Consider the following 16,177-nt stretch of genomic DNA (forward strand, 5'->3'; position numbering starts at 1 on the left):
GCACATTCGGAACTTTGCACTGAGATGGTAGAGTGGAGCAGTTTAAGATTCGTATACCAAATGCCATGGGTTTGACTCTTTTTATTATTCCGTTTTCCCAATATTGTTGTAAAATGTGTTTACTTACTGTTGGAATAGGACACGACGTGACGCTTGCGGCAAAACAAAATCATGAACCAAAGCACAAAATAAAATATTGTTGGTGCGTTATTCAAGAATCGTATGACCGGATACGGAGTGATATGGTGCGTTTAAGATTTGAATACTTTATTTATCATGTCTGGAACAAAGATCGACACAATCCCTAATAGTGCGTCAACATAGCGAAATCCCTTCATGTGTGGCGTCTATGTTGCCCGGTGTAAGCACACGCTGTCTTCTGAATATGATGTAATACGGATTCCTTAGGATACGTCTACCTCTCAAGCAACATTCACCGCAAAACCCGTTGGTAGACAGTAGCCCCACGAGGAAATGCTTCATGTGCATCTTTTTATGAATCGTGCGAAAATGGGACTAAGAACATGTCAAACAACGATAAGATGGACAATCATCAGTTGCATACGAAATACCGTTAAGGCCATCGTGGTAACACATTAAAATCCAGAGGGCGACAATGCGATAGTGCGATAGTACAATGGCGACAATGCGATAGTACAATGGCGACAATGCGATAGTACGATGGCGACAATACGGTAGTACGATGGCGACAATGCGATAGTACGATGGCAACAACGCGATAGTACGATGACGACAGTGTGACAATACAATGGCGACAGTGCGATAGTACGATGGCGACAATGCGAAAATGCGATAATACGATGATGACAGTGCGACAATACGATGGCGACAGTGCGATAGTACGATGGAGACAATGCGACAGTACGATAATACGATTATGACAGTGCGACAATACGATGGCGACAATGCGATAATACGATGATGACAGTGCGACAATACGATGGCGACAGTGCGATAGTACGATGGCGACAATGCGATAATACGATGACGATAGTGCGACAATACGATAGTACGATGGCGCAATCGTACTTTCGCGTTGTCGCAATCGTACTATCGCAATGTCGCCATCGTACTATCGCGTTATCGTATTGTCGCAATCGTACTATCGCATTGTCGCCATCGTACTATCGCATTGTCGCCATCGTACTATCGCACTATCGCATTGTCGCCCTCTGGATTTTAATGTGTTACCAAGATGGCCAAAACAGTATTCCGTAGCTGCACGATTCCGATATGAATCTGTGCTCTGCGTGATGCTGAGAACATGTCGGGCTCTTGATTTCCATGAAACTTACAATAATCAACACAAATTCAGGGTGTGTTTTGATTGAGGGTGGTTGGCGGCGGTAAGCGGCATAAACACGCTCTTTGAAGGTTTTCTGAAGATTCAATAACGGGGTCCGTTTCGCATCATTCGGTGTTGTGTTTAAATTATTGATTAATTGAATATAAACTTCCTAAGAAGACCCTGTTAGCTCAGTTGGTAGTTGCGTTTTACTGTCAAGCGGAACTGTCATGAGTTTGAACTTTATCCCGGCAACATAACTAAAGTGAGATTGGTCATTAAGGTCCGCCGTTCTACGCCGACGTATACCATTCTCTGAAAGTAGATTTAGAAGATACGAACCCTGACGACAGCAAGACCCCACTGCTTTTTACCACATACAATCCATGAATTGAACAAGACGCCATAAGGCATTGTGTGACTTTTCTCAGTGGATGCATTTAAAGATCAACTCGCTTACATCTTAATCCAACTTCCCTTTCATAAAGTGTTCATATTCACGACACATAAACATCACCTTTATGTTCAACGCTAGAAATAATTTGTGTTGAGGGTGGATTATATCGAAAGACGACATGGCGATACATAATTTCGAATTATAGACGAATGCAATTTATTCTCTATAGCTTTATTCATTTATAAAAAATATATGAATAGTTAGAAACAAAATAAGAACAACGCACATATAACTCTTACACTTATTTTAATTCGCATTTGTATGCCGATCGCGCAGGTTTGATTTATTGAACTAATTTTAGTTCTGTACCCATACCCGAAGTAGCTCTTAGATACACACATTATTAAAAGGTCAATACTAGAAATTTAAATATTCATATATTTTAAAATCATAATAACGTTTATTGATATTAAATTGTCTGTCATGTTTTCATCACAAGTTCAATACAATGTTTTTAAGAGCAATTCAATGAAATCGTTACAAGATTTTACCGTAGCAATCTTTAAACAAAACAAACAATAACAAGTTATAACACTGTATATTTATAGAACATCTGACGATACATGACACTTGTGAAATCAAAATGCTTACTTATTAAAACGCATAATCAACTTTGAAGTCATTATTGTTTTATTCATCTTTTTTTTTCTTCTTCTTTAACATCCCGTAGTATAACGCACCCACACCAATACCAACCGCGGCGGCACCAGCAACCTTGACGACCTTCTCCACCTGCAGATGAAAACGATGCTTTGCTCAAGATAACGTTTCTTTAATTATATTGATTGATTTGAATGTTATTGTTTAAAAACAATTTGGTTTAGGACTTTTGATGAAAAATTTAATTGACTTCATTATATAAAAAGATTCCTCTTTAGTTTTCCGCCCTGATAAAATTTCATATTTTAAGATCCGTCATTAAATAACATACGAAATAACGCTCAAACCAACTCGATGAAACTTTATTTGATTCTGAATACAATTACAAACATGTTCGTATGAATACAGTACCAATTTCACATGTAAAAAGTCACGTAAATGTTGTAGATGTAATCACGTACCTGTTCGCTCTTTTCCTCCCCGTATCTACAGTACTTTGCGAAATGTTCACAGTTGCTCCGCAGTAGGTTGTAGCCTATCTCCCCAATCTTATCCATGGCTCTTTTTAATATTTTTTGAGGGGAAAACCTCCTGATAAACATAAATAAAGATGATATTGGTAACTAAAACAGGCAGATGAATATATAAAAGGTGAATCCACTAAATACACATACGTGCTTATAAATATTCAACAGGAGAATCCACAAACTGGACATATGAACTGATACAAATGCAAAGTGCAATGTCACTAACTGAACATATGGACTTACACATATGAAAAACTCAGCATGGTCTTATGAATATGCAAAAGGTAAAACCACAAATTTAACATAGACTTAAAAAAATTAGAAGGTCAATCCGCAAACTCAACATAAAGTTATAAAATTATAATGTATAAAATGTTAATCCATAAAGGAACATATGGACTTAAAGGTGAATCCACGAACAGAACATGGAATGATAAATATGCAAATGGTGACTCCACAAACGTAACATATGTTCTTATAAATATACAAAAGGTTAATCTGCAAACGGACCGTATGTACTGACAACTAGGCAAAGGGTGAATCTACAAACAAAATGCGTGTACCTATAAATATACAAATGGGAGTCCACAAACCAAACATGTTCTAAAATGATAACTATGCAAAAGGTGTATCCGTGAACGTGACCACGGCATATATAAACATCAAAGATGATGCAATGGGAGAAAACTCAATTTAAATAAATGCATATTAGCAATAAGTAAGACAACCATGAATATGTGCTATTTATAAACATTAATTAATATTTGTAAAACGAACTTATAGCGATTAATGAACGTACCTAATATCATATATTAGAAGGACAGTAGGCAAATACATGTGCCATCGAATAGCATTAATACAACCATTTATTTCCATGCAAAACATTAAATAGGAAGTACGTGTTGCAACTTTTCTTGTAGGCCTTCGAATCACCGGCAACCTTCCAGAAATCGTCGACGCGAACGACCGCTTTGTTGAATCTCTGACCGCAGATAGTGAAGACAGAACTAGAGTTGGCATTAACGCCTTCATTTCCGATGCCAGCTAGATGGATGACATCGCTGCTTCCTGACACAGGACAGAACTTTGTTATATACAGCTCACGGTCCTTATTTTTGCAGGATCATTTCCAACTATCCTCATATTATTTAAGATACATTATCAAGTGTTCTTATTTTGATCGCCTATCACAAACAGTTCACATAAATGTATAAGCAAGTGTTAGTAATAATTGTTGTACATGGACTCGTACATTACCTAGAACAAACTCGATTGTTATCCCCACGCTTTTTGAAAAGCGTTGGGATATTGTGGTTGTCTCCGCAGTCTGTCCGTCTGTCTGTCCGTCCGTCCGTACTGTCCACTATCTTCTCCTACACTATAAGCACTAGAACCTTGAAACTTACACACACGGTAGCTATGAGCATATGTGCGACGCTGCGTTATTTTGAATTTTGATCTGACCCCTGGGTCAAAAGTTATGGGGGTTGGGGTGGGGCCAGGTCAGAGATTTTCACTCATTTTTTTATGTTATTTTACATTAACTTCTTCATTTCTACACCCACAAATTGACACTGAACAACTCTTATGACAATACGGTCAATCTTAACTATGCATGGCCCCATTACCAACTCTGGGGTGCCCCGCCCACATAGACCACGCCCATCCAAAATTGCCTTTTACTATAACTTCTTCATTTCTACACCGATTTACTTCAAATGGATACTGAACATCTCTTATGACAATACGGTCAATCTCAACTATGTATGGCTACATTACCAATCCTGGGGCGCCCCCGCCCACATAGACCACGCCCACCCAAAATTGCCTTTTACTATAACTTCTTCATTTATACACCGATTTACTTCAAATTGATACTGAACATCTCTTATGACAATACGGTCAATCTCAATTATGCATGGCCCCATTACCAACCCTGGGGCTCCCTCGCCCACATAGACCACGCCCACCAAAAATTGCCTTTTACTACAAATTCTTTATTTCTACACCGACTTACTTCAAATTGATACTGAACATATCTTATGACAATACGGTAAATCTCAACTATGCATGGCCCCATTATCAACCCTGGGGCGCCCCTGGGTCAAACATGCGGCGTGGGGATACGCGTCGGCCTCTGTCGCGCCATTTCTAGTTATATATTGCCAAGGTTTTCATGCATATAAGCGCCCATTTTATTGCTTCTAATATAAATCTTCAAACGTGCATTCCTTTATCTGACATTTATGTCATGCATTGACGTAACGTAACAGTATAAGCTCTTCAAAAAGACTTGAATGGTTCGAGCTGCGACCAAAGCCCAAATCAAAGTCCTGACCGAACACGAAACCGCATCATAATTGTTTGTTTTTTTGCTTCAAATTTATTTTAGTGTTTTCCTTCAAAATAGGATACCTCATAGAAATTAAAGACAATAAACGTCAAACATACTAGTAATTTATTTCCAAGGAACATATAGAAATCAGAAGACAAGCAATTTACGCATTTAAGAAGTTTATTCAGTTTATAACTACCAGGTTGACGAATAATCTAATCCGCTATTTAACTGAATAAGTATACATTACACAATAACGCACTCTTTTGTTATGAATAGTAAATACGTCCATGAAATGAACCCCCTCCTCACATGGCGGATCGTTTTCTGTGAAAGGATAGTAGAATTAACTTAATTGACATAGAACATTCCCAACGTTAGCTACTAAAAACGTTATGGATTAAATCACATAGGCCAGCGCAATTATATGAATACTTTAACCTTGCATGCAGACTAGAGTTATTTAACAATACATGTTGAACAATAGAAAGTAATATGATATGCCAACGGTAGGTATGTTCGAAACGATATTTGTAAATACTGCATATATATTCAGTGTAATAATGGTTTTTGCGCTCGTGTTGGCAGTTTTGAACGCAATCCAGGTAATTCCCATTCTTAAATAAATCATAAATGTATACATTAACCCATTTATTGGCATACATGTGCGTACTTATAACAAGTATCAGCCATTTGAATACCATTTGGTGTGGCGCTGTTCGAATATTGAGCGCATATACATGTCACTTATTTTGACTGTAAATAGTGAAACTTGAATGTTTATATGACGTATTGATATAAATTGCTAAAAGCGGAGTTGCCTTGACTTATTAAACAAAGAGTCGTAAACAAATGTGTGTTATAATTAAATATGACCAAACGATGATACGTTTTCACTCGCTTAACGAAAATCATTTTTAAATATCCAACCGTACGTACCTTTGTAGACGGCCCAGTGCGAATATAAGCCCCTATTGAACTCTACCAGGTCCCCTTCTTCTAGTGAATCTAAAACAGTCCGGTTATGCTCCACAACCTGCTGAGCCATAATGTTACTAATATGTCACACGGCGAGCTCGCACTTGGGTAACAATAAAACAATTTGGATCAATAAAACCGAAAGTACGGGATTTCCCACTAAAAAAAAAACTCAACAAAAGAACATGTGTACAGTAGCCATTTATTTACATGTGTATATCGATTATGAATAAGTTCAAGCGCAAGTTGGTTATTTGAATATCGGCAAAACGCCTTTAACCATTTACATACAAGCATACAAAGTATAGTCAGTCAAAGTGCATCATAACAATACAAAAACAAGTATGCAAATAAACACAAACTACAATGAAAGTGTTCAAACATTATTTACAAACGTGTACGTATTAACAAGAACTCAAAAAGAAGTAATATATAGACAATATATTTAGGGTTACATATTTATTGGCGTCGCACTGAAGTGCGGCGACTCAAATGTAATACGTTTTTTTTCGCTTATGGGAGGAGAAGTTATTTTACGGATCAATTTTTATATTTTTGTTGTCAGAATATCTTGCATAGTGGTGATTTTTTTGTGTAAGTTAGTGTAAATAAGTACTGCATTTGTGCCTATTACATTTACTACAACATTTATTGCAAATAATGCAAAGCTAATTCTTTTAATTAATAACTGATCTCAGGGACTGGGCAATATGAAGAACACAGAGACTGGGTAAATACGCGAACCGGTGAAACTTTCTGGTTTTGTATAAATACAAAACATAATCAAAATATATTTATTTTGTGGTTTTTGTAACAATAGCGCATACCTTTGCTGTTCGAGTTTTGGTTAACGCGTAGTTTCTTCATTTTTACAAGACAACAGCGATTACACGGTTTATTGCTTTATTGATAACCGTTACACTACAGTCACTTATTAATATCTTAGTTAGAAGGTGATTTTCCAAGCGGTTCCGTAGTGTAGTGGTTACACGCTCGCTTCACATGTGAGAGGCCCAAGGTTTGAGCCCCAGTAGAATCAATTTACTTTATTTGTGTTCTATGTTAACTTTCTGTTTTGATGTAGACATTTTAGTTTAATTAAATAAGCTGTTTTATTTTAACCATTTTTTGTTGTTTTTATTATGCCCATGAAATATATGTGTGAGAGGGTGGGTGGGGGGGGGGGGGGGTTCGTAAACACATTAAAACTTTAACAGTGTTTTCATATCAATGAGTACTCAACCCCTATCGTACATGAGCAACGTAAGAATAAGTTCAGAATCATCTCCCCTTGAAGTTGAGAAAAAAATTGAAATTACGCTTACAAGATGAAGCAGATTTTTTAAAACCTACACAGCTCTGTTCCATTAATGAAAACTTCACACGGATGCCAGTAAAAAAAAGGAAACCAATTTAAATAAAATGAACTATGAAATATATGGGGGTTACAACACAAAATCATAGATAATGGTTATTTGGGGGTTATAACACAACATCATAGATAATGGTTATTTGGGGGTTATAACACAAAATCATAGATAATGGTTATACCAGTATCTTTTTCTATTTTGTTTAAAATAATCGGCCAATATATTAATATTTACAGAAGAAAAAAATTCGTTCCATGTAACTTCATTGAGTGCCTTTTACACTGAAATTCCCGACGCCTTTTGATGCTTTGCATCAATTGTTATCTTGTTTTAGAAGCAAACGCTTGTAATTTTTCCTCACGGAGTTTCATGGATTCAGTAATGAATCTGGCAACATTGTGAATGACTTAATTGTGTTGACATGAAAGTATGTTTGTTAAATTTCACGTAATATTGCTATTTCGATCGATCGAATACAATATTTTCGAAGATGAGTGTGCATGCGGGCCCTACGGCCCTTGTTTGTTAGGCCATTCTGCATCAATTTTGTCAAATATCTTACAAATTGTTAGCAAAGTATACCGAACAGATAACTATAATGTAAATGTATTAACTGTTCTGGGCATCAATCTATCAATACACATATAGTACTTTGTTAAGTCATTTAATTAAAGACTTATGTTGATGTATAAACACACTTTTGCATACCTGTGATATAGTGATATTACCAGCGGCCATTGTCAAAACAGTTCATTATGAAGCACAACTTTTAACCTATCACATTATATTTGCGATGTACTAAAAAGAGCAATCATTTTCAAATTATTATTTGGATTGCACAGAGCAACATTAATATACCAAAGAATATATATATTGTACTAAAATACAAAGACTTTTTCAAAGAATCGCAAACTGGACATTTCAAAAAATGTTATTGATAACAAAAATAATGCATACAATATACTATTTATACTAATATACTAGTACAACGTTTAAAAGACAATACAGTTTTTACACTGTATGTGCTGCAAAGGTAGCGAATTACATTTTTTGTTAATATCGTCAATGGTTCGATTCGGATGGACATCAAGCGTTTTTGTGCTGCTATATTAGATTAAAGGTAATCCAACAATAATAGATTTGATAGTATTTTTAACAAGAACAATTTGTTGATATGTTTCCAAACCTTTATGTATGATATATTATGGGGCATATTAATTATACCGCCCAACAAGCATTATTAATATCACAAGTAATTCAACAGTAAAAACCCATTTCTTGTTGCGATATCATTAATTACAATTACGATAGTAGGGCTCCTTGCCATATTGAAATGTTCAAATCTCAGCTAATTGACGTAAACTAAGAAAACATGACACACTTTTAACGTTTATGGTCAAATTTAGAACATTATAGTGTTCATCTAAACAAAGAATCAAATTAAATCAATACAATTATGAAAATAAGCATATTTATGTACCCTATGTTATATATTGTTGAAAGTTTTGTTTGTTTGTATTGCAAGCCATTTGTTTTTATTAATTCATGACAAATATTGAAGTTGTAACATCAGCGACAATAAAAATACTAGCAATTACACTTTGTATAGATAAAAACGTGATTAAAATAGCCAAAACGAGCCATTTGTGCATTTACTAGTTGATCGTTTTAACCTCATTAAGGTCTATGGTATCGGGTATCATTGTGAACCACGGTAAGAATTGTTCTCTTGTTCGCTGACAATGAGGCCAGCGTCTAGCGGAGCATCCTAAACGGTAAATCGCGGTTCATGTTCAAGATAACCAACACGTGAAATCAAGAACGTGATAATCGTTGATGTTAAGGCCACCAACAACTGAAATATGGAACATATTCGTCGGATTAAGACATCCGAAAACTGAAATCAATAACGTATTGGTGATATCAAGACAACTTACAATTAAAGTCAAGAACTTATTCTTGAGATAAAGACAATAATAACAACAACGATATTGCTATTAATACAAATTAAATACATTTAACAATAAACTAGTTTTATTACTCAAAACAACAGACAATTATAATCCAAATATCCACTTTACCTATACATAAACATAGACAAAACACATTATTATTATTATAGCACTATTAAATAAAGATGGCAAAAATTGTCTGATATATTTATTTCATACATCTCAGCGCATATATATTTTCTGAATAATATTATACCATACAAATCATCACATAAGATTCGATATAGAAAAGACATGTTAGAACGAGAAACACATATTATTAATATTTTATTGCACTTTATACAACTAAAAGTGATGCACATACCTTATATGTTGGTTTAAAAACTATTTATTAAGCTATTCATATAGAGCATGTATGCAATATAATACATTAAAAACATACTAGCTTCTTTTGATGAAATATGCTTAACATAAGGACTGCAAAGTGTAAATTGACAGAATTCAGAAAAAAAGCTCGAAGCTTATGCTATGTCTCTCTTCTGTCATTTGGAAGTGCTGCTGATGAGGTGTAAGCAATTGAGCATTTAACTACAATGTACATAATGTCGAAACTAAGAATAGCGAATAATAATATGTACATATAAGTATACAGTATCGGAATGAAAAAAAGATAAAGGAAATAATTAAAAAACGTAACAAGATAATGTAGACAGCGAAAGAAAGATATTACGTTTATATACATCAGCATTATTAATTTGTAATAAAAAAAGAGATAAAAGTGACAGAGTTATCGCAACTTGAGAAAGTAACGACAATAAAATAAATTCATTATAAATTCGATAAATGTAGAACAACTGAAAAAGTGATATGTGTCTTCAATCTCTCCACATTCCGATATGTTTTTCGCGTACAAATGTACATTTAAGTTGCTGCAATGCATTCGCAAACGTGCGTGAAGAACATTCAGCGTCCACTCGCCATCATTGAAATGTCTTTTTATCGAGGGTAAAACTTAAAAGATCTCATTATATTTATTATCTGCCATGCTTTGTTCTTAATGGTTTCTATGTGGTCATGCCAGGAGCGTGAGTTAGAAAAGTTCAGACCTAAATGTTTATGAGACGAAACCTTATTTATTGTGCTTTCGATAACGAAAAAGGGGGGGGGGATCGGGCGGTTGATTTTTCTTGATCTTACTAATGACTCGGTAATAGATGAATTGAAGGTAACCAACCACTTTTCGGCCCAGGAATTGATTTTTACACGATTAGCGTTGAGTTAAGTGGCTGCATCAACCGGATTGTCGACAATTATATAAAGCGCAGTATCGTCTGCACACAGGCGAACAGGGCACTGAATATCTCGCACAAGCGTTGATAGGCAGTGAGCAAGATTTGCAACCGGAAATTACAACAGACTGTCTTCTTTTATTAAGATAGTCCTGTAACCAAGATAAAAGATTGCCCGAGATACCACGGAATCTTAGCTTATGAATTGACCCGTGTGTGTCATACTCTATCAAAAGCCTTAGAAATGTCACAAAATAGCGCTGTAACCTTTTTGCCTTCTTCCATGTATCTTGCAAATAGTCTTTCGACGACATCGGCGCTCTCGTTTTTCTACTTCTTGCACAGATTCATCCGCAACAGAATGGTGACACTATAACAGTAAGCAGCCAACGACAAGATCAAACTCTCCACCTGCATGCAGAGTAAAACGATGCATGTTAAATGTGCACCCAATGATACATATTGGTTAAAATAGGTTCTATTAGCTTAATGATTTTCAATGCAAAATCGAATTGCTTTGATTTCATAAAAGTGTTTACACTAGTATGTCGCTCTTCGTTAAAGTATGTTCTTTATTACCAGTCATTTAATGAAAATGAAATAGTAAGTACCACTGACACCAATTTGCTGAAACTTGTAAAGACAAACAGGTCAATATGTATATGGTACGTGAAGACAAATGTTACACATAAAAATCAACATTCATTTTAATGATTTAACCAACCTGTTCGCTCTTTTCCTTCCTGTATCTACAGAACTTTGCGAAATGTTCACAATTTTTCCAGATTATGTTGTAGCCAATCTCCCCAATCTTAGCCATGGCTCTTTCTAATATGTTTTCAGGAGGTGACAGGCTTTAAAAATAAATAAAGACGCCATCGTTAACTGAGACGGGCATATAAAGATGCAAAATGTGAATCTACAAACTGCACTTAAGTGCTAATAAATATGCAAAATGTGAGTCCATAAACAAAACATATGGAGTGAGACATACACAGAAGGAGATTCCATCGACTTGACATGTTGACTTCTAAATATGAACATTATGGATCTACCACCTCAGTATGGACCGATGAAAATGCAAAATGTGAATCTACAAACTTAAGATTACATTATAGGTCTGTGATGTGCAAAAAGTTTAATCCACAAACTGAACATATGGACTTTAAAGTAGGTAAAAGATGCATCCAGGAACTGAACATGGTCTGATAGTTTTTTACCGACAGACAGACCGACCAACATCCTCTTCAAAGAGGGGCATAATAAAGTACTCAATATCATATAATAGAAGGACAGAAAGCAAATACATATGCTATCGAATAGAATTAGGAAAAATATTGCTTTCTCTGCAACTTATAAAAAAGCACCTTTAATAACTGTCTAGCGAGTTGTTCTTGTAAGCCTTCAAACCACCGGCAACTTCCCAGAAATCGTCGAGGCGGACTTTAGCTTTGTCGAATATCTGACCGCAGATAGCGAAGACATGGCCAGGGTTTGCCTGAACGCCTTCATGTCCGGCGCAAGTTAGATAGACGACCTTAAAGTCTCATGAAACAGTCCAGAACGTAACCTTTTTACATACTCTACTCGTTTGTTACGCTTACATGAACATTTAGACACTCCTCATATTATTTAAGATGTAATTAAAGGTGGTCTTTTTTTATTACAAACAGTTCAAAAACATTCATACGTAAGTGTTGATAGTAACTGTTTTACACTTGGCATTTCAGATCTCGAAAAATTATATAATACTTTAAGGCTATATTTGGCCGAGGTCTTTCATACATACAAGTTCCAATTTAATTATGATAAATATGATAAATATACATTTTCAAACGTTCGCTCCTGTATCTTTTCTTTAGGTGGTGCCTTAACGTTACGTAACAATATAACCACTTAACAGGAATTTGACTGGTAGAGAGTTGCGACAAAAGCTGACATCAAATTATTTAGGTTGTTTCAAACCCCGTAATGATTTATTGTGTCTTAGCTTTGACGTCAGGTAATAGTTATGCTTTCAAATCTCATTGCATTTGAAGAAAATTAACGTTAAACATACTAATATTTAACATATAAGGTACGTAAAGCAAAAAAACAACATCACACAAGACAAGCCATTTACGCATATCGGAGTGTATTCCTTTTGTAAGAAATAGGTTCACGAATGATATAACACCACTTTGCCATTGAATGATTTTTCAATCACACATTAGCGCACGTTTTGATATAACTGGTAAAGAATCGAACCTCATCGTGAGATTTTGGATAGTTTGCTGTGAATGCTTGGGATATTTTACTTGCCTGTCCACTTTCGAAACATTTCTTATGCGTGAAGACACAGACCAGACTAATATACAATACAACTTAATGTTTAACAATAGACCGTTATAAACAGTAATACGATATGCCCACGACATGTAGTTCTGTTCGCATTGGTTATTGTAGATACAATGTACTACATTAATTATATGGATTTGTGCTTTTATGGGTTTGGCGCATGTGTCGGCAGTTTTGGACATTATTAATGTAATTTTCTTAATTACATACAAATTTGCACACGTGTACGTATTTATAACAATCCGGCTTATAAATACAAGTATTATCTATTTGAACACAAATTGCTGTGGGGCTGTTCGAATATTGAGCTCATTCTATTATTAACATGTCACTTATTGTGACAACTTATGAAACTTAAATGTTGAGAAAATGAAAATTTCTACCCATGGCGTTCCCATAAATTATATAAAATAATCGCAAAAAACATTTATATTGCTTGCTTGTACAAATACAAAGTTTTATCTCGCGTAACTAAATTAACTTTTAGATATCCAGCCATCGCATCTTGAACTTGCTGAGCCATATCTCAAAAGATATGTCTATCCGCGATCCAGATCTTGGGTACCAATTGAACAGTTTGAACCAACAAACCGAAAGCACGAGAATTTATAGTGAAAATACAAAATCTTTATAATGTCTATATATGGGTTTAAGTAATGTATACGGAACAAATGCCTGATACTATGGTCTAAATGCCTAACGCTATTGTGCTATGTTTAACGCTTCATTGCAATTGCTGCAATAAAACTTCTTAATGCCAAATGGTTATTAAGTATGATCTTTGGCGAATTGTATTTGGCATAAAGGATAAATCGACGAGCAAGCATTATGTTTTTGTTTTTTTCGATCAATAAATGTCATAAATTGCATAGAACACATCGATACGTAATATCTGACAATCAGAAAACACGATCTTATGACGTGTAAAAGTTCTCTAAAAAGTAGTTGTTAATTTGCACATAATAAATCGCATTTAACAAAAAGGAGACGAGGGTGCAGAATCGACGGGGTTCGCAGGTGTTTCCACACGGACGGGATAGAATGAAAACACACAGTTTAGAACTTTATTGTAACACATATCTCAAGTAATTGAAATATGTTTGCAAAACTCTGGTAAATTCAAATAACAAAATCTTATATGGCGACTTTAAAAAAAGATAGTTTTTCATGCAGTTTGTGCCGATATCTTATGATTTAAGAATACATTATTGACAAAGTCTGGTATCGGTGGCAAAATTGCATGGTGCTTGCAGCATAACTGTGTATAAATGTTGTAAACAGCGAATATTGACCAAGAACACATGCTTATAAAATAAAGTAATTTTGATGTTTTTCATAAGCCGCATAAACAACTGTCTTTTATGCACTTGTTGAAATTCTTAAGAAAAATTGTTTTAAACAGTTATGTGAAAAAAGGACCACATACCGGTGTGTTAACATCCATTAATATCCATTTGTCACCCCCATAAAGTCACTTGATCCTGCAGCCTGGAAACGTCACGTCATTCAGTAAATGAAAAAGGCTTCGGCTTTCCGAATGTACTTAAACCATTAGACAACTTTTAATATACATTCACACGTTATTAAAATATGTCATTCGATAATTGATTTGAACGTTTGATGATTAGAACGCATTAACAACTAATTTAATACTGTTGTTCTCATTTTCATAATAGTTGATACCAAACTTTAATATGTTAGAATATAGCCAGCTTACTGTAGGATTTTTTAAATGTTATGCCCCGTTTGATTGTGCAGGCTTATTATCAATATTGATTACATGGTTCAATTAAAGCAGTATATGCATAGCATCCATTACACATCTACACACGTTACAGCTGAATCGACATAACAAACTTCCAGGAATAATGAGATAATCGTATTTATTCACATAGCGATGTATAACTAAAAGATTACGCTTGAACTTAAGTCTGTACATAAACTATTGGAAAAGAATGAAGAATACACTTTTTATCGTAAATAGATATAGCATAAACTCATCTTTGAAAAGATAGATGTAAACCAATTTTCAGAAACAATTGAACACTAAACCGTTAATTTACATGTACATTCCAAAATTGATCAGACATGGACTCAATAATCTCCACAACAAACTGATAATCTTCATGTAACTTTACTTGTGATTGCACTGGTTTCCGCTCTTGAGGTAGCCGCTGTGAAGAGTTTGCGAGGAGTTTGTGTTCTTTAGTTTTGACATTGTGGCACCAAAACACTCACAAAAGTCATGCATAATGTCATTAATATAGAAGTCTGATATTAGCCAAGTGAAATACACGTTGCAATGGCACATCTGGAAGTTATATATATAAATGGACTTTTCTTAAGTACTTATCGCATCAGGAAAAACGCATTTGAAGCAGTTTATGTCCTTCTTGCAAACAACACAATGTTTAAAAAAAACAACAAATATTTTAAGTGAATTTTTGTTCTCATTCCTCGGTATTTATGCATAATCCCTCAGTATTCCATGTAAAAATGTTTGCTAATAGTAAAATCATATTCGTTGAAACTAATTATTATTATTTGATCAATGGAGATATAAATGTAATGCAACAAAGGTACGAGGGTATAAAGACTAAACACAAAAAGTTCACACCGTCTTATCCTCAATATTGAAATTTCTTCAGTGTGGTTTTATTGATTTAGGGTTGTTCATATTTACCTTGCAAGCAATATATATGAGAAGCATAAGCAGATCCCATATACATTTTGTATCCGGGCACCCGATGGGTCCAATATTGGCAACATAAATGGGCGGGCAATTCAATTGGTACCCAGATGGGTCATATCTGGGTCCCTTATGGTTTGCATTATGCTCCTACATGCTCGCATATTGACAGCATGTTGGCACTTATATAATATATTTCGAGCTATCCGAAATATGTTTTCTAAAAACTTTATATTTCAAGATATTATTTAACAACAACAGTCGATTGCGTGGTGGTTTAAACCCACGTGCCATAGATTTGATATGCCTCTTATCTCCGACGTAGGCACATGACTTC

The 16,177-nt window shown here is 35.0% G+C and overlaps 1 protein-coding gene across 1 annotated transcript; it reads right to left on the reverse strand.

Moving 5' to 3' along the window:
• Nucleotides 1-2,285: 2,285 nt before the first annotated feature.
• LOC127867750 (phospholipase A and acyltransferase 2-like) lies at nt 2,286-6,346 on the reverse strand. The gene is made up of 4 exons (XM_052409113.1): nt 6,165-6,346; nt 3,790-3,958; nt 2,825-2,954; nt 2,286-2,495 (listed from the first exon to the last, which is right to left on the reverse strand). The coding sequence occupies exons 1-4, from the start codon at nt 6,271-6,273 to the stop codon at nt 2,394-2,396; spliced, it is 510 nt and encodes a 169-aa protein (XP_052265073.1). The 5' UTR covers nt 6,274-6,346; the 3' UTR covers nt 2,286-2,393.
• Between the last annotated feature and the right edge of the window lie 9,831 nt (nt 6,347-16,177).

The sequence above is a fragment of the Dreissena polymorpha genome, chromosome 2 (genome assembly GCF_020536995.1).
Source record: "Dreissena polymorpha isolate Duluth1 chromosome 2, UMN_Dpol_1.0, whole genome shotgun sequence".
Classification (NCBI taxonomy): domain Eukaryota; kingdom Metazoa; phylum Mollusca; class Bivalvia; order Myida; family Dreissenidae; genus Dreissena; species Dreissena polymorpha.

Bases quoted from the DNA above. Each gene is read 5' to 3' on its own strand.
- LOC127867750 (XM_052409113.1), bottom strand. From the start codon at position 6,273: ATGGCTCAGCAGGTTGTGGAGCATAACCGGACTGTTTTAGATTCACTA. The intron at 3,959-6,164 runs GTACGTACGGTT...GTCCTGTGTCAG, and splicing joins GCACTGGGCCGTCTACAAAG to GAAGCAGCGATGTCATCCAT. The intron at 2,955-3,789 runs GTACTTCCTATT...TATGTTTATCAG, and splicing joins TACAAGAAAAGTTGCAACAC to GAGGTTTTCCCCTCAAAAAA.